This window comes from Hemitrygon akajei, chromosome 8, assembly GCF_048418815.1.
Source record: "Hemitrygon akajei chromosome 8, sHemAka1.3, whole genome shotgun sequence".
In the NCBI taxonomy this organism is placed as follows: domain Eukaryota; kingdom Metazoa; phylum Chordata; class Chondrichthyes; order Myliobatiformes; family Dasyatidae; genus Hemitrygon; species Hemitrygon akajei.
The window spans coordinates 152,135,713-152,161,977 of NC_133131.1; the positions used below are offsets into that span (position 1 = coordinate 152,135,713).

A 26,265-nucleotide genomic window follows, 5' to 3' on the forward strand; every position below is an offset into this window, starting at 1 on the left:
TCAGTTTGAGTCAGGGGAATAGCTGGGCTGTGGAAAAAGTTATTTCTAACTTCCGTTGTAATCTTCAATTATCGTCTATCAGTAGTGAGGGTTTCAGCAAATATATTAAAATAGCCTGAATGAAATTAACTGATTGAATGAGTGTCTGAGTTTCCCAAAGGCAACATTGTTGTTGACCATTGTTTGCTCGTGTGACTGCACTGAGAGTTGGTCATGTAGAGAAGTTTGAGCTGAGGTTTGCTTTATAGATTTCCAGTAATACCTGATTTGAATTAAATAAACTGTACCAGCCATTCTACACCCATTAACCAAAAGCAGATTCAAAGACTAAAGCATCTTGTGTAGAGCTCTGAAGCACGGTGTTTCTAATTTTTTAGTTTTTCTGGCATTTGCTATCACTCTGCTAAATCTCCAACTACACCTGTTTAAAATAGTCCCACACCTGTATTTCTTCTTCTACAGTTATGACAATGGTTATGATGTTGACTTTTGTTTTCCATGACCATTTAAATCTGATTTCCATCAGTTAGGTGTGAAGGGAAGTTAACCAAAAAAGATGACCTTGATTCATCCAATTAGTTTTGAATTGAATAGATATATCAATTTCAACATAATATCTTACCCATTTTTTCAGAGTGTCAGTTTTTAAACTGTTATCGCTATGTTCTTCTTATAGTTTATGTTTCTGGCTGAAGTTCTACAATGGCGTGCACAAACTACTCCCGACCATGTGCTTTTCACACTACTGAACTCTAGGGTAAGTTTTGTATAGTTTCATTGTTGAATAAACAAAGTTATCCATTCCCTGATGATCTCTGAATAGGTTAAAGAGTCTCCTGTCAATAAAAAAACAAACAAAATATTTTATTTATTTTGTGAAGAATTGAAAAGTAGAGGTAAAATATTAAACAGGCAGAAATGTGGCTTAGACGAGCCAATATATCGTGAATAGTTTTTGTCCAGGTGTAATGGAAGGGTCATAGACTCATATGAGAATGTAAAGAAGTGGAGGTAATAATCTGCATAGATCGAACAAACGCGAGATGTTGGAGGCAAGTGATGAAAACAGACAATATATCGGACCAGGACCCTTCATCAGAACTGGTGAAGAGTCAGAGAGCAGCAGAAATTACAAAGGGGACGCAGTGAGAGAAACTCTCACTGAACTCCCGTCGAAGAGAGGATTTAAACTTCTTCAGGGTAGACGTTCCTCGGAGGGACTTCACAGTGGAGTAGCAAATCATAAACACAAGACATCCTACAGATGTGGAAAATGTGCACAAGGTGCCAGAGGCAAGTCAGGGCAAACAGTCAGAGTTTCAGGCCGAGACCCTTGGTTCCGACTGGTGAAGACTAGCAATGATTGATCAAAGCTTTCAAGATTATGACTACATTTGAATAGGTAGATTTAGTTAAGTTATTTAAAATGTGTGAGGCCAAAAGAGGCCAACAGCATCAGATAGAAGAACAATCTTGTAGGAAATTCTCCAGTAAGTGCATGTGGAACTCCCTACAGCAAGGTGCTGAAGTAAGAAGCCCAGATATGCGCTTAGCGGCCACTTTATTAGACGCATGAGTGGGACACAGTGTGGTCTTCTGCTGCTGCAACCCATCTACTTCAAGGTTCAACGTGTTGTGCATTCAGAGATGTTCTTTTTGCACAGCACTGTTGTAACATTTGGTTATCTGAGTTGCTGTCACTGTCCTGTCAGCTTGAACTAGTCTGGCCATTCCCCTGTCTAATTAACAAGGTGTTTTTATCCAGAGAACTGCCACTCACTGGATGTTTTCTTTGCACCATTCTCCGTAAACTCTAGAGAATATAGTGTGTGAAAACCTCAGGAGATCAACGGTGTTTGATACTCAAACCACCCTGTCTGACACCAACAATCATTCCACAGTCAGTCACTCAGATTACATTTCTTTCCTATTCTGACGTTTAGTCTGAACAACAACTTGACCATGCCTGCATGTTTTTATGCATTGAGTTCCTGCCGCGTGATTGGCTGATTAGATATTTGCATTAATGAGCAGGTGTACATAATAAAGTGGCCACTTAGTGTATGTTGGGAGGTGGAAGTGCACATGAGGGAGAAAGAAAGAGGAATAGACAGAGTGGACAGCCAGTTCCTCTTCCCCAGGGCACCACTGCTCAGTACAAGAGGACATGGCTTTAAGGTAAGGGGAGGGAAGTTCAAGGGGGATATTAGAGGAAGGTTTTTCACTCAGAGAGTGGTTGGTGCGTGTAATGCACTGCCTGAGTCAGTGGTGGAGGCAGATACACTTGTGAAATTTAAGAGACTACTAGACAGGTATATGGAGGAATTTAAGGTGGGGGGGTTATGTGGGAGGCAGGGTTTGAGGGTCGGCACAACCTTGTGGGCCGAAGGGCCTATAATGTGCTGTACTGTTCTATGTTCTAAATAAATTTAGAGGCTTGGGAGGAAGTTCATATAGCACATAATACAGATCTATTGGACCCAAGTCCTGTTTCTGGGCAGAAAATATTAGTTCTAAATTAAATGCTATTTCTATAAATGTAATCATGATCTTTTGTTCAGAATATAAAAGAGAAGCAAATTCTGCTTGATGAACTAATTTTCAGAAGTGAATATCCAAGCTGGGTACTGATGACGAGTGTGAATATTGTTCGTTATTCTTGAGCAATTAAGGTGATCATTGAACCATGAATGAAGTGATCAGAAATCACCTTTTATTTTTGTTTCACAGGGAACAATAGCCAACTCTTTAACATGCCTTCAGCTGCATAAACGAGCAGAGAAAATAGCAGTTATGCTGATGGAGAGGGGACACTTACAGGACGGAGATCATGTGGCTTTGGTATATCCGCCAGGTAGAGTCAGATTATAATTTTTGTTCAAGACCTTTAATATGTCCTTCTCTTCTCGTGGTAAATATAATGTTTTTTAAAAATTAGTTATGTTCAGCTGATGAAATACAGGGAATTCCACTTAATCAATCACTTTTTAACATCGTTCAGGTGGCTTTTAGAGACAACCTTACAACTTAGTTTGGTCTGAAGTCTAGGCTGTGCTAACGTGGGGCTTTGGAATTTAAAATGCAGATACTGAGTTGAAAAATATTTTGTCCTTCATGCAGGGATAGACTTAATTGCAGCATTTTATGGATGCCTGTATGCAGGTTGTGTGCCAATAACTGTTCGACCTCCACATCCACAGAATATTGCGACCACGTTACCCACAGTGAAGATGATAGTGGAGGTAGGTGAAGACTTTAACATTCCTAGTATGTTTCTGTGTTTGAATTCTCAGCCAACTCCTCCCACTATAATTATTGAGGCTGTGTTAGTTCTGACTCCGGTAACAGACATTCTTACTTACTTACTGTGTAATGGGCAGCAATGAATGTCCTCCACCTCTGGTGGGGTTCAGGGTTTTCTTCATCGTGTCAGTAGCTTCCTCTCGGTTTTCGCTACTGGCAATCTTGCGTGTCCCGGGTGGAGACTCAGGAATACCATCGCACTCAAGTTTGTCCAGAAATTCTCTGGGGAATGCTCATGTGCTCTGGAACTCTGTTGAGAAGCGAGTTATGTCAGAATTGTTTCTCAGAACTGATTACTTGACAGGAAGGCGGCATCGGGGGAGAGAGAGCCCATGCCCTTCCAAATCAAAGACCATCATTAGTCTTTCAAACCATTGCACCCATTTTTAAGTAACTACCATTGCCTTCCATTCTATCATTCTGACTAGACAAGTTCAGATCCCCAGGCTTCCAACTGCTTGTAGAACATATTCATCCAGGCTAGATACAGTATGAGCTCGATAATGGTGACGGTGCTGCAGATATGTCCATACTTTACCATCAGGTTGCTAAGAAACAGGTGATAGGTAAATGTCTGTGAATGTTTACTGGCACCGAAAGTTGATGGTACTACACTAAATGATCCAGTGGTATGAGATAAGTTCCAGTGTTGTTAATTGTGATACTGATTTCATTAAATTTGATCATTTGTGAGTTAAACTCAGAAAATAAGAAGAAACCCAACAAGTGTATTGAGGTTTTTTCCAGGAAAGAGAATCCATGCCTTGAACAACTCTGTTTCTCTCAGAATCACTGACCTATGCCATGAAATTTATCGTTTTACACGGCAGTACAGTGCTGCACTGCATAAAATATTACTAAAGGTCGCAAAATGGAGTGTAAAAATATCACGTAAAAAGGGAGCAAAATAATGGGGTAGTGCTGATGGGTTCATGAAGCATTCAGGAGATGACGGTGGAGGGGAAGAAGCTGTTGCTAAAACATTGAGCTTGTTCCTTCCGGCTCCTGTACCTCCTTCCTGAGGGTAGCAATGAGAAGCCGGCATGCCCCCAACATTGCGGGTCGTTAATGATGGATACCCCCTTCTTGAGTATTGCCTCAGATCTCTCCACAGATGCTTCCAAACTGCTGAGTACTTCGAAGGTTCAACGGTTCATTTGTTATCAAAGTAAACAACTTGAAATTCTTCTTTCCCAGGTAGCCAGGAAACCAAGAAAGAAATGAAAGGCAGCACAATCATCAACCCCCCCCAAATCCCCCCCCCCTCCCCACACAAAAACCGAGCAAAAATGGAGCAGGCACATTGACCCCCAAATCTCTCCTCCTGCAGAAAAACAAACAAAATGGAACAGGGACATTGACCCCTAAATCCCCCCTCCTGCAGAAAAAAAACAAACAAAAACAGAATGGGGACATTGATTTCCCCCCCCCCTCAAATCCCTCCCCCCACACAAACAAAAGCAAACAAGGTGGAACAGGTGCATTATTTCCAGCAGTTTCCAGTTTTAATTCAGGTTTCTGGCATCTACACCTTTTCACTTTTAATTTGTTGGTTACACTGGCATGCCTTTTCATGTGCTTACGTTCTCAAATAATTCCATCAACTTCTTTTTTGTGTTTGGTTGTGCTGCTCTTTTTAAAAATCCATTGCAAATTACTTCAGCAATTAGCTTTTTGACTTGATATCAGAAAGCAAACTCCACAAGCAAAGTTTATTTAGTATTAATTAGAATCAAACATTTTGCATGCATATCAAGTTCCCAGGCCATGGAACGTCTACCTTGGAGCATGTCATGGACCTCTCAGGATTATTTTATTTTATAAGTTTAATTTGTAATTGATCAAATTTAATGAAATTGCTTTCACAATTTACAATGCTGGCATTTAACCTTGTGCCTCTGGATCACTAACGAAATACCATGAGGTTTCCTCGGGTGCTCCAGTTTCCTCCCACATTCCAAAGATGTACCGGTTAGTAGGTTAATTGGTCATTGTAAATTGTCCTGTAATCAAGGCCCTCCGCTGGTCGGGGTCGGCCATGAATGTTGTGTCCCAACTGTTTTGTTGATATGCAAGTCAGGGCAGTGCGATATGGAGAGCAAGCTGTGGATCCTGTGCTTTGGTAGATTGCTGGACAGGGTGGCTTGTTGGACTGGTACAGCCTGTCCCAGGATGTATCTCTAAATCAACAACTGTCAGGTGATCATAAGCATCCACTTATGTTTTCTTGCTAACTGTTTTAGTTCATAGGTGCTAGGAAACCTGAAGGTAAAATATTGTAACACGTGATCACCATTATCAAACTGATACCTTGCTCGTCTCTGTACTGGACTGAAACTGTGGCCTGCAACTAGCGGACTGGGCGTTTGACCGTCTTTTGTTTATTGGGTTTCTTTTTTGGTGGCTGCCTGTAAGGAGATGAATCTCGATGTTGTGTAAGGTATACATACTTCGAACTTTGATGCTCAGGCTTGAATTAGTTGTTGGTGTCACCGGTATGCTTTCTGGTTAAATCAGTTCTGTAAGTACCTGAAAGCCAGTAGGTCTGTGTGCCCTTTTAAAATGCACGTCCCAATGAGCCAGTGGATGACAATTTTAATTACTGGGAAACGGATCCCGTGATTTAAATGAATAATAATGATCATGGTTTGTTCAGCGTTCATAAGTGTGGTAACTAGAAATCTTCTGCTTAATTGACCATAGCGATATATATAATTTGAGAAAATTTCTCATTATTTATCTGTGACCTTCAGGTTATGGGGTTATATTAATTTTTGTCCATCAAACACTCTGTTTTATTATGAGCAGACATTCAGACAGTGGAATATCCTTCCAGTGCTTCAAGGCCTTGCTTTATAGTTCATTTATGCCTCAGCAATCCCAATCAATGATGACTTTCATTCTCCCCACTAATGGAAAGGAAGTCATGCTGCTGGTTCTGGAGTAGTGGAGAGGCAATCCACAAAGCAGTTTTCAAATGTATCTGAGCAGAGCACTGGCTCCACAGAGAGTGTGCTGTCTGCTGCTGTATTGAACCTTTCATTACTTTGAGATATCTCCAAGGACTTCGTCATTAATTAAACACCCACAAAATGTAGTCACTGCCACACTGTAGAAAGTGTGCAGACCAATTTGTGCACAGGAAGTAGGAATAAGAGAGGGTAGTTTTCCTCTGGAGACTTCTTCATCTTAATGAGGTTATGCCTGACTCCATGGGATCCACCTTTACCCGATGCCCCTTCAATCTGAATGGCCATACCTTCTCAATATGGTCATTTCACAAATTTCGTTGAATAAACTTCCTGAGAGACTTGTTGAGACAACTTGTGATAATTGAAAACAATATATGAACAGAACTATTTCTTTGCGTAAAAGATATTGGCTGAGGCATTAGTGAGGAGTTTGAGGTAAAGGAACCCTTAGGAGGCAGTGATTATAATCAGATAGAATTCACCCTGCAGTTTGAGAGGTGAAGGTAACCACAGAGGCATGAGAGAGGAGTTGGCCAAAATTAATCTTTTTTTTAATCGAAGTTGATTGGAGGAGGACACTAACAGGTAATGACGACTAAGCGGCAATGGCTGGAGTTTCTGGGAATAATTTGGAAGATGCAGGATTAGTTCATGCCAAAGAGTAAGTATTCTAAAGTAAGGCTGAAGCAATCGTGGCTGACAAGGAAAGAAAAAGACAGCATAAAAGCAAAAGCAAGAGCATACAATATAGCAAAAATCTGTGGGGAGCTAGACGATTGGGAACCTTTCAAAATCCAATAGAAGGTAACAAAGAGCCCATAGTATTACAAGAAAGATACTGGCATGGACAGAATATTGGCTGATTGGCCGGAAGCAAAGAATGGAAATAAAGGGGGCCTTTGTTGCTTGGCTGCCAGTGTCTTGTGGTGTTCCATAGGGTTGGTATTGGGGCCGTTTCTTATCATGTTATATGTTAGTGACTTGGACACTGGAATTGATAGCTTTGTTGTCAGGTTTGCAGACAATAGAAAGAAAGGGGGAGGGGCATGTAGTGCAGAGGAGGCAGGGAGTCTGCAGAAGGGCTTAGATAGATTAGAAGAACGGGCAAAGAAGTGGCAGATGGGATATACTGTAGCACAGAAAAGACAAGCATTTGGTAGAAGAAATAAAGGCCAAGACTATTTCATAAACAGAAAGAAAATTCAAAAATCAGAGGTGCAAAGTGACTTGGGAGTTCTAGTGTAGAATTTCCTAAAGATTAACTTGCAGGTTAAGATGATAGCTAAGAAGACAATTACAATGTTAGCATTCATTTCAAAAGGACTCGAATATAAAAGAACTTGAAGTATCGAGCAGTTTTGGGCCTGATATTTAAGGCAGGGTGTTTCATTGTTTGAAATAGTGACATTAGATCCTTAACTTAAGCATTAGAAAGTGCAACAGAACCTTAGTTTTGCACCTGACCCAGAAGGTGACTCCTCAAACGAGCAACCTTCCCCTCGGACTGTGTTAAGAGTATCAGCCTAAATTTTGTCATCTCATCCCTTCAGTAGGATTCTAATCCACAACCTTCAGAATGCTTTTGCTGATCCATAACTGACACAACAATCGTTCACTTAATGCTCCATTCCACACTGTAATTTTGCAATGTCGGATTTGTCAGTTTGGGATGGAAAAAACTGCATTACGGTCAGTGTAGGTGTGAAGTGAGGCACTGTGAATATAAACCAGACGTGCTTTTCTGTTGTTGACTGCCCCACTCCTGTAAAGGGGAACTGAAACACTGACTCTCAGAGAAATCTCTTCAACTCCCTGCACCCACAGGCCTCGCTGTAACCCACTCCCTCTTGCCTGCTGATTAATGTCATCCTGATTCCCCTCATCCGGGGTTAATTTACAGTAGTCATTTTAACACACGGGCGTTTCTTTGGGATGCGTGAGGAAGCCGAGTTAACGGGAGCAGAGCGACTCTGCTGAAAATCTTGTGCAACACACACACAATGCTGGAGGAAGTCAGCAGGTCAGGCGGCATCTATGGAGGGAAATTAAACAGTCGACGTTTCAGGCCGAGACTTTTCATCAGTCCTGAGAACCCCCAAGCGTTTTGTGTGTGTTTCAGAGAGCATGGTGGTGTGTGAGAGTTAGGAACAAGCTTGAGACACTGGAACTGCACTGCAGTAGCTCTGTCTGTTGTGACATCGTGCACAAAGACACACAGTTATTACCAAGCCTTTTGAAGTTATTGGGGCTTGGAACTGATGGTGTTATGATTCAGAATGTCAAATGTAAGCCATCATTCATCGTAACTGCAATTTCCTTCTGTTTATATAGATTAAATAAACATCAAACTATTCCCTGTCATATAGGAGGGCAGTCTTGCTGTCCCGTTGTGTAAGTCCAGGGTGGAAGCTTTTTTTATGAGATTGCTGATGAACAATTACTGAGGATTATGTCTGTGCTTGCTTACACACAGGCAGAAAAAAGACTCAAAACAAATGACTCATTCTTAGATTAATTATTGAAATGTAATGTCATTGCACGGTACAACTTATTAAAAGCTTTAATGGAATGTAACTCTTCACTTAGAACCCTTTAAAAATCGAAGAGTGCTGCTCTGAAGTCTCCTCTGGCACTCAGTAAGATTAATGGCTTATTTGATCTCGTCCTGAGCCCCATAGAGTTATACAGCAAAGAAACAGGACATTCTCCCTAATGAGCACATACAAACAAGCTGGATGAACTCAGCAGGTCGGGCAGCATCAGTTGAAAGGAGCAGTCAACGTTTTGGGCCGAGACACTTCGTCAGGACTAAAGAAGGAGGAGGCAGGGGCCCTATAAAGAAGGTGGGGGGAGGGTGGAATGTGCCAGGTGGAAAACCAATCAGAGGAAAGATCAAGGGGTGGGAGAGGGGAAGCAGGGAGGGGATAGGCAGGAGAGGTGAAGAAGGGATCTAAGGGGAAGGCACTATGGGTAGTAGAAGAAAGCAGAGTCATGAGAGGTGATAGGCAACGAGAAGAGAAGGCAGAGTGAAAGTGGGATGGGGGAAGGGAGAGGAGGGCCCCTGCCCCCTCCTTCTTTAGTCCTGATGAAGGGTCTCGGCCCGAAACGTTGACTGCTCATTTCAACGGATGTTGCCTGACCTGCTGGGTTCATCCAGCTTGTTTGTATGTGTTTATTTGACCACAGCATCTGCATCTACAGACTTTCTCCCTAACTTGTCTATATTGACCAACCAGTTCCATTCACCTCTAAACATTTTACTGTTTATGTACCTTTCTATATGTCTTTTAAGGTTTGCAATTGTACCCACCTCTAGTAGCTCGTTCCGTATACAGAAAGTGTAGCCTATATTCTAAATGTGGAAAGAATGCAGAAAGCTGAGCCACTAAAGGACTAGGGAATCCTTGTGCAGGATTCCCTAAAAGTTAACTTGCAGGTTGAGTCGGTGATAAAGAAGGCAAATACAATGTTAGCATTATTTCAAGAGGACTAGAATGTAAAGGCAAGGATGTTATACTGAGTCTTTATAAGACATTAGTCAGACCACACTTGGAGTATTGTGAGTAACTCTGGGCACCTTACCTAATAAAGGATGTGCTGGCATTGGAGAGGGTCCAGAGGAGGATCACATAAGTGATCCCGAGAATGAAAGCGTTAACGTATTTGAGTGTTTGACGGCTCTGGGCCTGCACTCACTGAAATTTAGAAGAATGAACCCGTATCTATTGAAACCTATCAAATATTGAAAGGCCTAGATAGAGTGGATTTGGAGGGGAGTCTAGGAATAAAGGACACAGCCTAAGAATAGAGGGATGTACGCTGAGAACAGAGATGGGGAGGAATTTCCTTAGCCAGGGTGGAGGGTTGGGGGGATGATGACTGTAGATTTCATTGCCACAGACAGCTGTTGAAGACAAGTCATTGGGTATATTAAAGCAGAGATTGATAGATTCTTGTTAGTAAGGGCCTCAAAGGTTATGAGGAGAAGGCAGGAAAATGGAGTTGAGAGAGATAGTAAAACAGCCATGATTAATCGACAGAAAAAACTTGATGGGCCAAATGGTCAAACGGCCATAGTGGGTTGTGTCAGGAATGGACAGGAGGAGGAGTATAGGAAACTGATACAGGACTTTGTGACATGGTGCAACTCAAACTACCTGCGTCTCAATGTCACCAAGACCAAGGAGATGGTGGTGGACTTTAGGAGATCTAGGCCTCATATGGAGCCAGTGATCATTAATGGAGAATGTGTGGAGCAGGTTAAGACCTACAAGTATCTGGGAGTACAGTTGGACGAGAAGCTAGACTGGACTGCCAACACAGATGCCTTGTGCAGGAAGGCACAGAGTCGACTGTACTTCCTTAGAAGGTTGGCGTCATTCAATGTCTGCAGTGAGATGCTGAAGATGTTCTATAGGTCAGTTGTTGAGAGCGCCCTCTTCTTTGTGGTGGCGTGTTGGGGAGGAAGCATTAAGAAGAAGGACGCCTCACGTCTTAATAAGCTGATAAGGAAGGCGGGCTCTGTCGTGGGCAAAGTACTGGAGAGTTTAACATCGGTAGCTGAGCGAAGGGCGCTGAGTAGGCTACGGTCAATTATGGAAAACCCTGAACATCCTCTACATAGCACCATCCAGAGACAGAGAAGCAGTTTCAGCGACAGGTTACTGTCGATGCAATGCTCCTCAGACAGGATGAAGAGGTCAATACTCCCCAATGCCATTAGGCTTTACAATTCAACTGCCAGGACTTAAGAACTTTTTTTTAAAGCTATTATTAATGCTTTTTGAGTTAGTGATTTAGATGCATATCATATTATTACTGAGTTAAGTATTGTATGTAATGAGTTTTTGCTACAACAAGTGTATGGGACATTGGAAAAAATGTTGAATTTCCCCATGGGGATGAATAAAGTATCTATCTATCTATCTATCTATCTAATTCTGCTCATGTATGTCGTGGTCATACCCACCATTCTCTGTATTTAAAGTGTTTCCCCTCCGCTCCTTTTCAAGTCTTTTCCTTCTCATTCCTATAACTTAACTTTCCTGTAGTCCAAAAATTTAATCTCCACCTTGAATAGGTTCAATGCTAATACCTCCATGTCTGTCTGGATAAAATTTCCAACCCTCCAAGAGAAGATATCTCTCCGCATCCCAATTTTATGTGGGAAAAACATGTTAATCTGAAATTAGGAGATCCCAGTCTCACAGTACATGGGAGATATTTACTATTGAGTCAAGGAATATTGTGTGCAGTTCTAGTCACCACATTGTAAGAAGGGTATAGAAGCTTCAGTGTAGGTGCAGAAGAGAGTCATTAGGAAGTTGCCTGGATTAGAGAGTATTAGCTATAGTGAGAGGTTAGACAAATTGGGTTGAGACAGACAGAGGCTAAGGAGGGACCGGCTAGAAGTGTTTAAAATTGTCAGATGTAGACAGGACAGATAGTCTGTTCCCAGGGTGAATCCTGTCCTGATGAAGGATCTTGGCCCGAAATGTTGACTGTTTACCCTCCTCCATAGAAGCTGCTTGATTTGCCGAAGTTCCCAACATTTCCTGTGTGATCCCCAGCATCTGCAGAATCTCTTGCGTTTAAATACTAGAGTGCATGGGTTTAAAGTGAGAGGGAGAAAGTTCAAAGGAGATGCACATTACTTTACATAATAAAAATTATTGTGATGGGTGCCTAGAATACAATAAGATGGAATCCATTTCTCTCCATGACCGCTCTTCATAATATTTAAATCTGTACCAGATCTCCACCCAGCCTTCTCTATTGAATCATCAGGATAACTTTATCCTGATGAACCAACTAGGTATCCAAATAATTTTTCACTCCATTGTTAATTCCCACCTGATATTGATTTCCTACTCAACTGAAGAGGTTAGGTTAAAGTTACCCATTACTATTTAGCAACCCAGGCATTGAAATTGGTATTGATTTATTTTTGTCAAATGTACTGAGATACATGAAAAGCTTGTCCTGCATACTGTTCAAACAGATCCAGTCATTGCACAGTGCATTGAGATATTACAGGGTACAACAACAGAGAATAAAGTGTAAAATCCGCAGCAAAAGTACATTTAAACAAAGTGAAAAATCGTAACAAGGTAGATTGTGAGGCCAAGAGAGGATCTTGAAACAAAGGGGATAACTTCACTCAACTTCACTGCCCTATCACTGAAATGTTCCCACAACCTATTGACTCATTTTCAAGGATTCTTTATCTCATCTTCTCAATATTTATTCCTCATTTAGTTGTTTAGATAGATAGATAGATACTTTATTCATCCCCATGGGGAAATTCAACTTTTTTTTCCCAATGTCCCATACACTTGTTGTAGCAAAACTAATAACATACAATACTTAACTCAGTGAAAAATATGATATGCATCTAAATCACTATCTCAAAAATCATTAATAATAGCTTTTAAAAAGTTCTTAAGTCCTGGTGGTTGAATTGTAAAGCCTAATGGCATTGGGGAGTATTGACCTCTTCATCCTGTCTGAGGAGCATTGCATCGACAGTAACCTGTCGCTGAAACTGCTTCTCTGTCTCTGGATGGTGCTATGTAGAGGATGTTCAGAGTTTTCCATAATTGACCGTAGCCTACTCAGCGCCCTTCGCTCAGCTACCGATGTTAAACTCTCCAGTACTTTGCCCACGACAGAGCCCGCCTTCCTTACCAGCTTATTAAGACGTGAGGCGTCCCTCTTCTTAATGCTTCCTCCCCAACACGCCACCACAAAGAAGAGGGCGCTCTCCACAACTGACCTATAGAACATCTTCAGCATCTCACTACAGACATTGAATGACGCCAACCTTCTAAGGAAGTACAGTCGACTCTGTGCCTTCCTGCACAAGGCATCTGTGTTGGCAGTCCAGTCTAGCTTCTCGTCTAACTGTACTCCCAGATACTTGTAGGTCTTAACCTGCTCCACACATTCTCCATTAATGATCACTGGCTCCATATGAGGCCTAGATCTCCTAAAGTCCACCACCATCTCCTTGGTCTTGGTGATATTGAGACGCAGGTAGTTTGAGTTGCACCATATCACAAAGTCCTGTATCAGTTTCCTATACTCCTCCTCCTGTCCATTCCTGACACACCCCACTATGGCCTTGTCATCAGCGAACTTCTGCACATGGCAGGACTCCGAGTTATATTGGAAGTCTGATGTGTACAGGGTGAACAGGACCGGAGAGAGTACGGTTCCCTGCGGCGCTCCTGTGCTGCTGACCACCGTGTCAGACCTACAGTCTCCCAACCGCACATACTGAGGTCTATCTGTCAAGTAGTCCACTATCCAATCCACCATGTGAGAGTCTACTCCCATCTCTGTTAGTTTGTGCCTTAAGATCTTGGGCTGGATAGTGTTAAAGGCACTAGAGAAGTCAAGGAATGTAATCCTCACAGCACAACTGACCCCCTCTAGGTGAGAGAGTGATTTGTGCAGCAAATACGTGATAGCATCCTCCACTCCCACCTTCTCCTTATACACAAACTGAAGAGGATCCTGGGCGTGCCTGGTTTGTGGCCTCAGATTCTGTATTATCAGCCGCTCCATGGTCTTCATCACGTGCGACGTCAAGGCAACAGGTCTGAAGTCATTCAACTCCTTTGGTTGTGGTTTCTTCGGTGGTTTATTATTATTAGTTCTTCCTTCTTTCTGTATTTGCAGTTTTTTGTCTTTTGCACACTGGTTGTATGCCCAGTTGATGTGGTCTTTCATTGATTTCATTATGGTTATTGGATTTACTGTGTATTGAAGGGTTTCATTGGGAAAATTTATCATCTATTGTTACAACGGCATGATTACCCTTCACTTAAGATTAAGCAAGATTGGGAGAGAGAGCTTAACATGACCCTGATAACAGAAGATTGGTTGTGGATTTTGAAGTTGGTTAACTCTTCTTCGATCTGTGCCAATCATTCTCTAATTCAATTTAAAATTGTACATCGTTACTATTTGACAAAGGAGAGACTGTCTATAATGTTTCCTAATGTTGATAGTCAGTGTGACAGATGTAAAACTGAGACAGCTACATTGGCACATATGTTTTGGTCGTGTTCTGTATTGAAACATTTTTGGAAGTCTATTTTCTCTACTATTTCTAAAGTTTTAAAAATTAATTTACAACCTAATAAATTGACAGTTTTATTTGGTATAATCCCTCATGGTATTTCTCCATCAGACCAACATGTAATTGCATTTGTTACATTATTGGCCAGAAGGGCTATTTTGTTGAAATAGAAAGATGTTCCTGCTCCTACTTTGATACAATGGTTCTCTCAGGTGATGTTATGCCTTAGTTTGGAGAAAATCGGAAGTTGAGCTTTCGATCCTCGATTTGATTTTGAGAAAAGGTGGGGTTCATTCGTCCGCTACTATCGTCTGATTTGAGTTAATTAATATGGTTTCCTTCCAATTCAAAGAATTCCTTCCTTTCCAAGAAATGTAACTTTGACTGTGGAATGTTTGTTGGTGGCAGATGGGGTGGTTTGAGTACCTTTAGGTCTTTCAGCTTTTTGAGCACCTTCTCCCTTGTAACAGTAACTGCACTCACTTCTCTTCCTGAAACCCTTCAACATCTGGCACACCGCTGGTGTCTTCCAAAGTGAAGACTGATGCAAAATACTCATTTAGCTCATCCACCATCTCTTTCTTCCCCATTATTATTTCTCCAGCCTCATTTTCCGGCATGTCTACACCCAATTTCATCCCTCTTTTATTTTTTACATACTTGAAAAAGCTTTTACTATCCACTTTGATTTGTTTGCTAGCTTTGCTTTCATATTTCTTCTTTTCCCTCCTAATGGTTCTTTTAGTTGTTCTCTGTAGGTGTTTAAAAGCTACCCAATCCTCTATCTTCCCACTGATTTTTGCCTTGTTGTATGTCCTCTCTTTTGCTTTTATATTAGCTTTGACTTCCCTTGTCAGCCACAGTTGCACTATTTTGCCTTTTGAGTATTTTTGTTTTTGGAATGCATCCATGGTGTGTGCCGATAGATCTGTCTGACTATATTTGTTTTCAAGAAGAGACTGACAATGTGTTTTAGAGAAGGAAACCTGCTCTAGTCTAGCTTATGTGGTTCTGCTCCTGCTTCTCAACACAGATGTTCCTGAGTCATAGATAGCCTGTGACTTATCAGTTGCGTCAAGGTTGAAGCACCTGGGAGATGCAAAAATGTTATGTTTTTAAGAATGCTTACGTCCTTAGACTCATTCTCTTCAAACAATGAATTAAAGTAATATCAATCATATTTTATTGTGACGATCAAGGGTTTTATTTCTGGATACTTTCTAAGTTAAAGCACCCTCAAAAGACCAAGCTGATTATGCTTGGTTTTCTCCATCTGTTGCTTACTGAAGAGAGTCATTGTTTTACAGGTCAGCCGATCAGCATGCATTATGACATCGCAATTGATTGTAAAGCTTCTAAGGTCAAGAGAAGCAGGGGCAGCTGTTGATGTAAGAACGTGGCCTCCTGTTCTGGACACAGGTAGGAAATGTGACTTCAGAAACTAAGTGCAAATGGGGAAAATGCACTCTGTTCCGTGTTTGGTAGGTCACTTTCAACTTATTAACCTGGTTGTTATCGGTTTCTATGATGGGAAGTCCAATTAATATTGCATAAGCGTTCAGTGATGCATTTTAAGCAGTTCTAGGTAGATGCAGTGTTTAAATTGTAATTAAACAAGACCTTGGTCAATGAACCTTCATATTATTCTGAGCATTAAGATAAGGTCAACATTTTCATTAAATACTGTATATATGACTATAAATTCAGAGTCTGAGGATTTATTTTCAATACCTTTATAAATAATTCTTCAATTGCCTGCTTTTCAGGGAACTTTAGGTTTATTTAAGCTGTTCAATGTTTAAACAGTTTATGGTGTCCTGTTAATTCTGACGTTGATGGAGGTACATACAGCGGAACAGCTGTTAGAACTGTTGCCTCCCAGCTTCAGCGACCCAGACTCACTGCAGCGCTGTCTGCGTGGAGTTCGCATGATCTGCCCATGACTGTGTGGGTTTCCCCGGAGTACTCCAGCTTCCTGCCATGTCCCAAGGATGTGCTTTTAGACTAGTTGGCCGTTGTGAATTACCCCTAGTGTAGGTGGTGGATGTTGCTGGGATTGTGGGGAGAATATGTTAAAGGGAAATAGTAGGGGAGTGAGATTGATAGGAATTCCCCAAGGGTTGTCACGGACTCAATGGGCTGAATAGTCTCCTGTATTGTATGGAAGAAAAAAGATGTATAATTTCAGCACATCCCAAATGTTTAGAGGAGTTGACTATGTGGGCCTGGGCACAACTCAGACCCCTGTGTGCAGATGAACAATCACAGCAGGCTAAAGGTATCTCGCCCATCGGATCCACTCACTCTACAATTGGCTCACCACTCTTCACCAGTGAGCTGAAGATGGGGATTTCATCAGGGCTACCAGCCCCAATTATTGAATTTCTACACATTTCAGTGCTTTTTAAATGCGTCTGTTAGTTGCCCCAAAGCCTGAAACCCACAGTTCAATGGAATATTTTGGGGACAGTGCCCTTGCAGTTGTTGGAGAAGCAGCTCGGAGCCTGATCATTTACGGTTGGCCTCTAGGGTGAGGAAGATCAGCTCCCTCTGCCATTGGAGTCTGGGAAAGTAAGGCCAAGTTACTCAAAGTTCCAGGCTGAATACAGGAAAGTAAGGCCCCCATTCTGCAAGGGAAGGATGGGGGAAATATAGAGTTCCGTAATCCTGAATGGTGGATCGGGTAATGTTTTAGTTATTACACGGTCCACTCAAGCTGTTTATTACCTGTATGTCTGTGTGTGCTCAGCAAGGCAGCACATTGGCACATCAATGAAATGCACACCTTGCCCCTTTCCGGTTCTTTAGCTTTCAAATTATGGTTGATTGGTGAAGACAATCAGATGAACCAGGTTGGTTGTGCTCAGTGATTATCCAATGCTGAGTGTAAAGATTGTGTCTGGACTAAATACACTGTTTACTGCCAGAGCTGATGAGGTGTCAATCAAAAAGATAACTTTTCTTGTGGGGAGAAAAAGCATATCAAGTAAATCTGTCCCATTCCTTAAACAAATTGGACAGTCAGTGGCTTATTATACAGATTTCAGATTTGTACATCCGTGCTTTGTGTATTTTCTTTTAACAAACATTGCAGGTTGTCAGTTGCCCTACTTCACTTTATCAGCTTTAACGGAAATTGCTTATGATGGTTCCTTGCAGCTTAATAGTCCACCATCCTCATTGATACTGAATGTTCCCATTATCTGTCGACTTTAAAAGAAGATTGAGACTCTGAAAATGTCTGAAGATGTTTTCTCATGGTTCATTGTGTAAAAAGAGTTTAAAGGCATGATGCTAGGAGTGGATGAATAGCAGTAGCTTATTTATATTATAACATTTGGATCTTGACGTCTCCAATAACGAGAAATAGATCTCTTTTACCTCTTCATATATCAGCAAGGGAAAGAAACTGGAAGTCAGGGTTAAAACAGTGCCATTCTTTTTCACTGGGATGGTGTTTTCATAACTGTACAGCGAAGTTTTAATGTTGAAATTGTTCTCAATTGCTTCAATTAAGGCTGGGGTTTCCAACCTGGTGTCCACGGCTCCCTTGCTTGCTGATAGGGGTCCATGGCATAAAAAAAAGGCTGGGAAGCCCTGAAATAAGGTAATAAAATAACAGCAGGTCAGGGTTTACTTATGTGCAAGAGAAATTCCAAAGCTGAGTAACCTGTTAGGCAAACATCACAAAGAGTTACATTGTCCTACTTTATTTATTGCAACACAGCACAGAATAGGCTCTTCTGGCTCTTTGAGCTGTGCCGCCCAGCTATCCCCCAATGTAATCACAGGACAATGTTTACAATGACCAACTAACCAACCAAACAGTGCGTCTAGGGTCTGAAGAGGAGACCAGAGCGCCCAGAGGAAACCCATCCAGTCACGGGGAGAACGTACAAGCTCCTTACAGAAAGCAGCGGTGGGAAATAAACCCGGGTCACCGTGTCTGAAAAGCATTGGGCTACTGTGCCACCCCATCGCCAATCCATAGGAGACATGAAGTCATTTTATGCTAATTAGCCATTAATTTAATCATTCTTTGTTATGTGCCATGTTGTATGACGTAGCTCTTTACGTGATCAAGGTTTTTCTAGGCAATCTTTTCCGCAGAAGTGGTTTGCCATTGCCACCTTCTGCGCAGTGTCTTTACAAAATGGCTGACCGCAGCCACTATGAATTCTCTTCAGAGTGGTCACTTAACCAGGATTTGTGATATGCGCCAGCTGCCCATGCCACCATCCGCCACCTGCTTCCATGGCTTCACGTGACCCTGATCGGGGGACTAAGCAGGTGCTACACCGTGCCCAAGGGTGACTTGCGGGCTAGCAGAAGGAAAGAGCACCTTGCACCGCCATTGGTAGGGATGTCTCTCCACCCCAACACCCAATTTATTTAATATTAGGTGAAACCGGTTTCCAGTTCACAACATCATACAACTTTTTATTAGCAGCAGTACTCTCAATGGATACGATTAAATATTCCCCTTTCAGCCTGATGTGGCTGAAAAGCACAACTGCTTGCAAGGTCAGTACAGTCAACAAAGATGTCTTAATGCATTTAAACAAACTATTGCTGCTTAAAACCGATGGAAACAACAGCAGTGATGGTCAGAAGCGCCTACGTAGGACACCTCGGAGGAAGTGCGGGTGTAGAGCAGAGTTACAAGTGTGTTTAAGGAAACGGGGTTTTAAACTCCCTTTACCAACTATCTCACTGGTGAACGCACAGTCTCTGGTGAATAAAATCGATAATCTCCAAGCTAGAGTGCTGAATCAGAGGGACATTAGGACCATGCGTGTCCTTTGTTTCACTGAATCCTGGTTAACCCCTTCTGTACCGGATGCAGCGATCCAGATCGACGGGTTTACTATACATCGTCATGATAGATCTACAGAATCTCTCAAAAGCAGAGGTGGAGGAGTATGCATCATGATCAACTCTTCTTGGTGTACAAATATATCAGTGCTGTCCCAATTCTGCTCACCAGACCTGCAATATCTAGCAGTAAAGTGCTGTCCTTTTCACCTACCACGGGAGTTCTCTGGGGTCATTCTGGTAGCAGTTTATATTCCACCTCAGGCCAATGTCAAGCAGGCTTTAGATGATCTGAGCAACGGGATCAACATGCACAAAATAGCGTACCCTAACGCCTTCACCATCGTTTTGGGAGATTTTAACTAGGCCAGTCTGAAAAAAAACACTAAGCAATTACCATCAACAGATGCACTTGTAATACCAGAGGAAACAACACACTGGACCATTGTTACACCATCATCAAGAACGCCTAACGTGCTATTCCACGCCCTCACTTCGGGAAGTCTGGTCACCTAGCTGTACTTTCTACTCCCTGAGGACCAAGAAGGTTTGGACAAGGGTAGCACAGGAGCACCTACAGGACTGCTTTGAATCAGTGGACTGGACTGTATTCAGGGATTTATCTTCGAACCTGGATGAGTATGCTGCAGTTGTTACTGACTTCATTAAAACCTGTGTGGATGAGTGTGTGCCTACAAAGGCTTACTGTACATTCCCAAACCAAAAGCCGTGGATGAACCAGGAGGTACGTCATCTACTGAAGGCTAGATCTGTGGAATTCAAGTCTGGCAACCCAGGCGTGTACCAAAAAACCAGGGAGGATTTGCAGAGGGCTATTTCAAGGGCGAAGAGTCAATTTCAGACGGGGTTGGAGGCGACATTGGATGCACGGCAACTAAGACATTTCTCCTACAACGCAAAACCCCATGGCATGAATGGTAGCAATGCTTCACTATCTGGACAGTGATGAAATGTTTCAGTCATGACTAGATTGAATTCCTGCCTCAGCAAGGACCCAGACCCATTGCAATTTGCCTATCACCACAATAGGCCAATGGCAGATGCAATCTCAATGGCTCTTCACACGGCTTTAGACCACCTGGACAACACAAACACCTACGTCAGGATGCTATTCATCGACCATAGCTCAGCATTTAATACCATCATTCCCACAATCCTGATTGAGAAGTTGCAGAACCTGGGCCTCTGTACCTCCCTCTGCAATCGGTTCCTCGACTTCCTAACCAGAAGACCACTATCTGTGCAGATTGGTGATAATATATCCTCCTCACTGACGATCAACACTGGCGCACCCCAGGGGTGTGTGCTTAGCCCACTGCTCTACTCTCTATATACACATGACTGTGTGGCGAGGCATAGTTCAAATACCATCTATAAATTTGCTGACGATAGAACCATTGTTGGTAGAATCGCAGGTGGCAACACGAGGGCATACAAGAGTGAGATATGCCAACTTGTGGAGTGGTGCCGCAGCAACAACCTGGCACTCAATGTCAGTAAGACAAAAGAGCTGATTGTGGACTTCAGGAAGGGTAAGACAAAGGAACACAGACCAATCCTCACAGAGGGATCAGAAGTGGAGAGAGTGAGCAGCTTCAAGTTCCTAGGTGTCAAGATCTCTGAGGATCTAACCTGGTCCCAACATTACGGTGTAGTTATAATGAAGGCAAGACAGCGGCTATACTTTAATAGGAGTTTGAAGAGATTTGGCATGTCAACAAATACACTCAAAAGCTTCTATAGTTGTACCGTGGAGAGCATTCTGACAGGCTACATCACTGTCTGGTATGCGGGGTGGGGGCTACTGCACAGGACCAAAAGAATCTGCAAAGGTTTGTAAATCTAGTCAGCTCCATCTTTGGCACTAGCCTACAAAGTACCCAGGACATCTTTAGGAAGTGGCGTCTCAGTAAGGCAGTGTCCATTATTAAGGACCTCCAGCGCCCAGGGCATGCCCTTTTCTCACTGTTGCCATCGGATAGGAGGTACAGAAGCCTGAAGGCACACACTCAGCGATTCAGGAACAGCTTCTTCCCCTCTGCCATCTGATTTCTAAATGGACATTGAATCTTTGGACACTTCTTCACTTTTTTTAAAAATATACAGCATTTCTGTTTTTGCATTTTTTAAAATCTATTCAACATACGTAATTGATTTAGTTGTTCATCTGTTATTATTATTATTTTTATTTTATTTTTTTCTCTCAGCTAGATTATGTATTGAATTGAACTGCAGCTGCTGAGTTAGCAAATTTCAAGTCACATGCCGGTGATAATAAACCTGATTTTGGATTCTGATTCTGAAATTACTGGAAAGAATTCCAGTAACTGCAAGACATGGTTTCCTTGAACTTGTAAAGTTGAGGGCTAATTAGGGATAGTCAGCATGGTGTTGTGCGTCAGAAATCATGTCTGTCAAATGTGACAAACAAGAGATTCTGCAGATGCTGGAAATGCAGAGCAACACACACTAAATGCTGGCGGAACTCAGCAGGTCAGGCAGTATTTATGGAGGAGAATAAACAGTCCAGCCTCCTGTGTGACAAGTGTGATTGTTTATGAAGAGGTGACAAGATAAGAAAGTTTGTGCATTCTTCCTGTGTGTGCATGGGTTTCCTTTGGGTGCTCCATGCTCCAAAGACATTCCGGTTACCAGGTTGATTGGCCACTATGAACTGTCCTGTGGTTAGGCTGGGCTGAAATTGGGGAATGCTGGGTGGAACTGCTCAGCTGGCCAGAGGGCCTGTTCTGCACTGTATCTCTAAGATAAAAAATTTAAAAAAAACATCAGTTGTATTGCTGTAGGAGTCCGAGGATAGTAGCAAATGGTAATTTTTCAGACTGAAGGCCTGTGGCCAGCGATGTGCTGCAGAATAGTGATCAGTGACCTCATGGATCAGAAAAACAGATTCCCCTTTTGCTGGTCATATCAACCATTTGGATGAGAATGTAGGTTTCATGATTAATAAGTTTAAGGCTGTCACCAAAATTGATGCTTTAGTGGATGGTGAAGAAGGTTCTCTAAGGTTACAACTGGATAAACGGGCAAAGGGAATTTAACTCATAATTTTGAAGCAAAGCATTATGGGATGTACATTGTAATTGGTAGGGTCCTGGGGAGTGTTGTTGAACAGAGAAACCTCAAGGGTACAAGTACATAGTTCTCTGAAAGTGGTGAAACTGGTAGATAGGGTGGTAAAAAAGGCTTTGGGCAAGCTTGCCCACAGCAATTGAGGGGGTGAATAAAAGAGTTGCGACTTCGTGTTACCACTACACAATACATTCAGGCCTTATGTGTAGTTCTGGTCGCCATGCTGTAGAAAAGATGTGACTAAGTTAAGGAAAGAGATATTACTGGATGTTTCTGAAGCTGGAAGGCTTGAGTTACGAGGAGAGACTATGTTGGCTGGGACTGGTTTCCTAGAGCAAATGAGGCAGAGAGGTGACCTTGCGGAGGGCAGTAAAACAAGGGACATAGGTAGGGTGGACAACCAGGGTCAATTTCTCAAAGTAGGCAAGTCTAAAACTGAAGAGGTAGCTTTAAGGTGGGAGAGGGAAGATTGGAAGGGGACCTGAGGTGCAAGTTTTCAGATAGAAAGTGGTGGGTTTATGTCGAACACTGCCTGAGCTAGTGGTAGAGGCAGGTAAAATAATAACATTCAAAAGACACTTGGGTGGATAGGAAATGTTTAGAAGTGTATAGGTCCAACTTCGGGACATGAGGCTAGCTCTGGTAGTATGAGTGATTTCTGATAGTACAAGGGACTGTTTCCAAGTTCTAACTCTATGACTTCTGTGAAATGTTTATCCCATTAGTTTCACTCCGCTGCCCCTTCAAATATTTCCTTCTCATGTTTTTTTCCAGGTTTGTCCAACAGACTTCCTTCCCTGAAGAGAAGTGGTGTGGCACATTGACCCAATGATAGTTTTGTGGTCACCTTTACAAACCCTTGAATTTTAATTATTTGAATGTGTTGAATGAATTTGAACTTAAGTTCCCCCAGCCAGATTTGAAGTTCTGTTCACAGATCAATGGTCCAGACCTTAGAGTGTTAGTCTAGTAATCACAGCCCTACTGTGCCATATCTCATTTGAAGGCCACCTTTTTAATCTGCTTCTGCAACCCTTTCAAACTGTACTTTTTTTAATGTAGTGACTTATTCTCCTTCTGGCTCTTTTAATAACTACCTTAAATTTTATTTTCTGGCAACTGATCTTCCTGCTAATGCAAAACTATTTTGTCATTGTGTGCTTTTAACAATGTCTCTGAGGTTGAACTTCCCTATGCAAGTTTGAACTGCAAAAAAAAATTAAGAAGGCAAATTATATGTTTGGTCTACATTGCAAGAGGTTTTGAGTATAGGAGCAAGAGAGTCATGCTGCAGATATATATGACCTCGGTGAGACCACAGTGGAATATCATGAGCAAGGTTGGTTCCCTTGGTGAAGAAAAGATATAGTTGGCATAGCAATGGTTCAACTGACTGAATCCTGGAGGTTGCAGGACTGTTACATGAAAAGCAATCAGTTGACTAGTTTTTGACTAGGTTAGAAGATTGAGAGAAGATTTCTTTGACAAATATGTCATCCAGGCAGGGTTAAACAGATTTGATGCAAGGAGACTATTTCTGCAGGCTGTGTGTTTAGAATGAAGAGTCACGGCTTTATGGATGAGTCACTTAGGAGAAATTTCCTCACTGAGATGATGTTAAACCTGTAGAATTCCTTGCCCCAGAAGATGGCGGAGGCCACACTAGTGAGAAGGAGCTAGATAGGTTTTGGATCCAAGAGTCAGCAGTTGGTGATGGAAGGTAGTTGGTGGAATTCATTATGGTGAAGAACAAATCATTGGGTACACTTAAAGCAGATTAGTCAGGGCATGAAAAGATACAGGGAGAAGGCAAGAGATTGGGGCTGCGAGGGAAAATGGATCAGCCTTGCTTAAATGGCAGAGCAGACATGATGGGCCAAATGGCCTAATTCTGATACTCTTATGGTAGTCACAGTATAGTGTTGAAATTAGAGAATTAGCCATATTTGAGTTGAATGGCCTACTCCTGTTACTTTAGTAATGTTTTTGTGTTTCTGTCGATATAATTCAAGTTCATTGCTGTGTGCATGTCATGGAAATGAGCTTTCTGTAGCAGGATCACAGCATGCTGCAAACATGACAAGCTTCAATTATACATGACTTACTCGGCAAGATAAACACAATATTATGGCGTTACTGCTAGTTGAGGCAGATGCAGAGTCCGAGGTAATGTGCAGGGTTTTCAGGTTGGTTAGGGAGGAGGAAGCCATTGTAGAAACATGCAGTGTAGCTCTTCTGGCTGCTGTAGTCCTGCCCGATGGCAGCAACTTTCTCTTGATTGGCTTTGGTGACGTGACTCAGGATCTACATGTTACTGTGTACAGGATTAGCAAGGCAGTCTATTGTGTGTTAGCATGATTTTCATAATTCTCAAAGAAAAACAATTTCCATAACTTTGGCATTTTCCAATGTTCTAAAGCTTGGAGATAAGTTTACCCATAGTCTGCATATAAGTAAAGGTTCATTTGTATCCTTAAATGCATTAATTTCCTTACAGATGATTTGCCAAAGAGACGGCCTTCCCAAATTTACAAACCCTCAAACCCCGACACTTTGGCCTACCTTGATTTTAGTGTATCTACAACAGGAATGCTGGCAGGGGTGAAGGTAAGATAAAAAAGAAGCTTTTGTCTCCTGTCTCATGAGTCTTTGTCTAGATGAAAGCTCACCTGCTTTTATATTGCACATCTCATTCCCATCTCAAATTAAGAATTACGTTTGAAACGAGCTGAGTAAACAATAAATACTGAAGCTGGGTAACTTTGGTACTTCTGTCCATTCAAGGGCATTTATCTGGAGCGAATAGGTGGCTGAGCATATTTGGCTCGGATCTTTTCCACGGTGGAGCAGTAATCCATGTGGGCATGAAGCTAATCAATAAGTTTTCAGCCTGGCCTCAGAGAGAGACTCTGCCAAGTCAGCGTGTCTCCTCACACAGTCATTCAGGATTATTTTCCAGAGGGAAGTTGCTGCAGCCTTAACATATGATTGGGTTTTACTACTTGCAGGCTGCCCAGCACAATCCTCACATTCGATTTTTTTCACAAAACACCACGTTCCGGTGTGTGTTTCGATGTATGTGTGACAAATAAAGATCATCTGTAAGATCGTTATCCCAAACCTGGTTTGTGAACTAATAATGCTGGATGAAATAGAAAGGCAGAAAATATTTATGTATACTATCTCCCATACTTTATTCCCAGATTACATGCCCTGAAATGGATTTGAGTAGCTAAGTAAAAATATATAGAGCATGTTTTAAATTGCATTTTACATGAATTACTGTGTACCATTTTGTATCATTCATCAGCCTCTTTGAAGTATAACTAAATGGGATTTGCTTTTTTCACATCATTGTGATTTTTTTTGTTTACTTGTTTGATGAGCCACTTGAATTAAAATTACATTTTGAGGTATTTTCATTGCCATTTATCATCAGATAATGTTGTTTCCACTGCCTTTTGTTGTGGTTGTTTGCTTTCTTGTACCAGAAGTAGCATTTATTAAGAATAAGGTCCAGCTGGAATGATGTCCTTATTTGTATTCACAATGATTCTGTAGAACGTATTTTTGGGATTGTCATGGTCAAACCAAAATCAGACGGGTCACAAGCTGTGCAGGAGATGAGACCATGCCCAGATTTCTGATTGTTTTGTCCACATAGACACCTTTAAAGTTAATGAAGTAAAAGTTAAAAATAGAGTAAACTTGATCCATATTTAAAACATTCTAAGTACATTTATTATATGAATACGTACATAATATACAACCCTGAGATTTGTCTTCCCCATAGATAGCCACAAAACAAAGAAAATCATGGATCACGTTCAAAGAAACGCCTCTCCCCCACGTGCAAAAAAGCCGCATTGTGCAAAGAACAATTAAGAGTGAAAAATATAAAACACAAAATTGGAAGAGTGCAAGCATATTTTTAATAGATTATAAGACTTAAGTTATAAATTTTAAAATATATCTCTC

General features: G+C 41.8%; 1 protein-coding gene across 4 annotated transcripts in view; it reads left to right on the forward strand.

Moving 5' to 3' along the window:
* Positions 1-26,265, forward strand: part of LOC140732346 (disco-interacting protein 2 homolog C) — a 605,485-nt gene that overhangs the window by 479,511 nt on the left and 99,709 nt on the right. For 3 of the 4 annotated variants that reach the window (XM_073054850.1, XM_073054852.1, XM_073054853.1), the window contains 5 exons: positions 677-757; positions 2,731-2,854; positions 3,121-3,242; positions 15,669-15,780; positions 24,785-24,894. In XM_073054850.1, coding sequence (XP_072910951.1) covers positions 677-757; positions 2,731-2,854; positions 3,121-3,242; positions 15,669-15,780; positions 24,785-24,894 — 549 coding nt within the window. Of the gene's footprint in view, positions 1-676; positions 758-2,730; positions 2,855-3,120; positions 3,243-15,668; positions 15,781-24,784; positions 24,895-26,265 lie in introns of those variants that run through there. The other variant, XM_073054854.1, reaches the window with a different exon arrangement.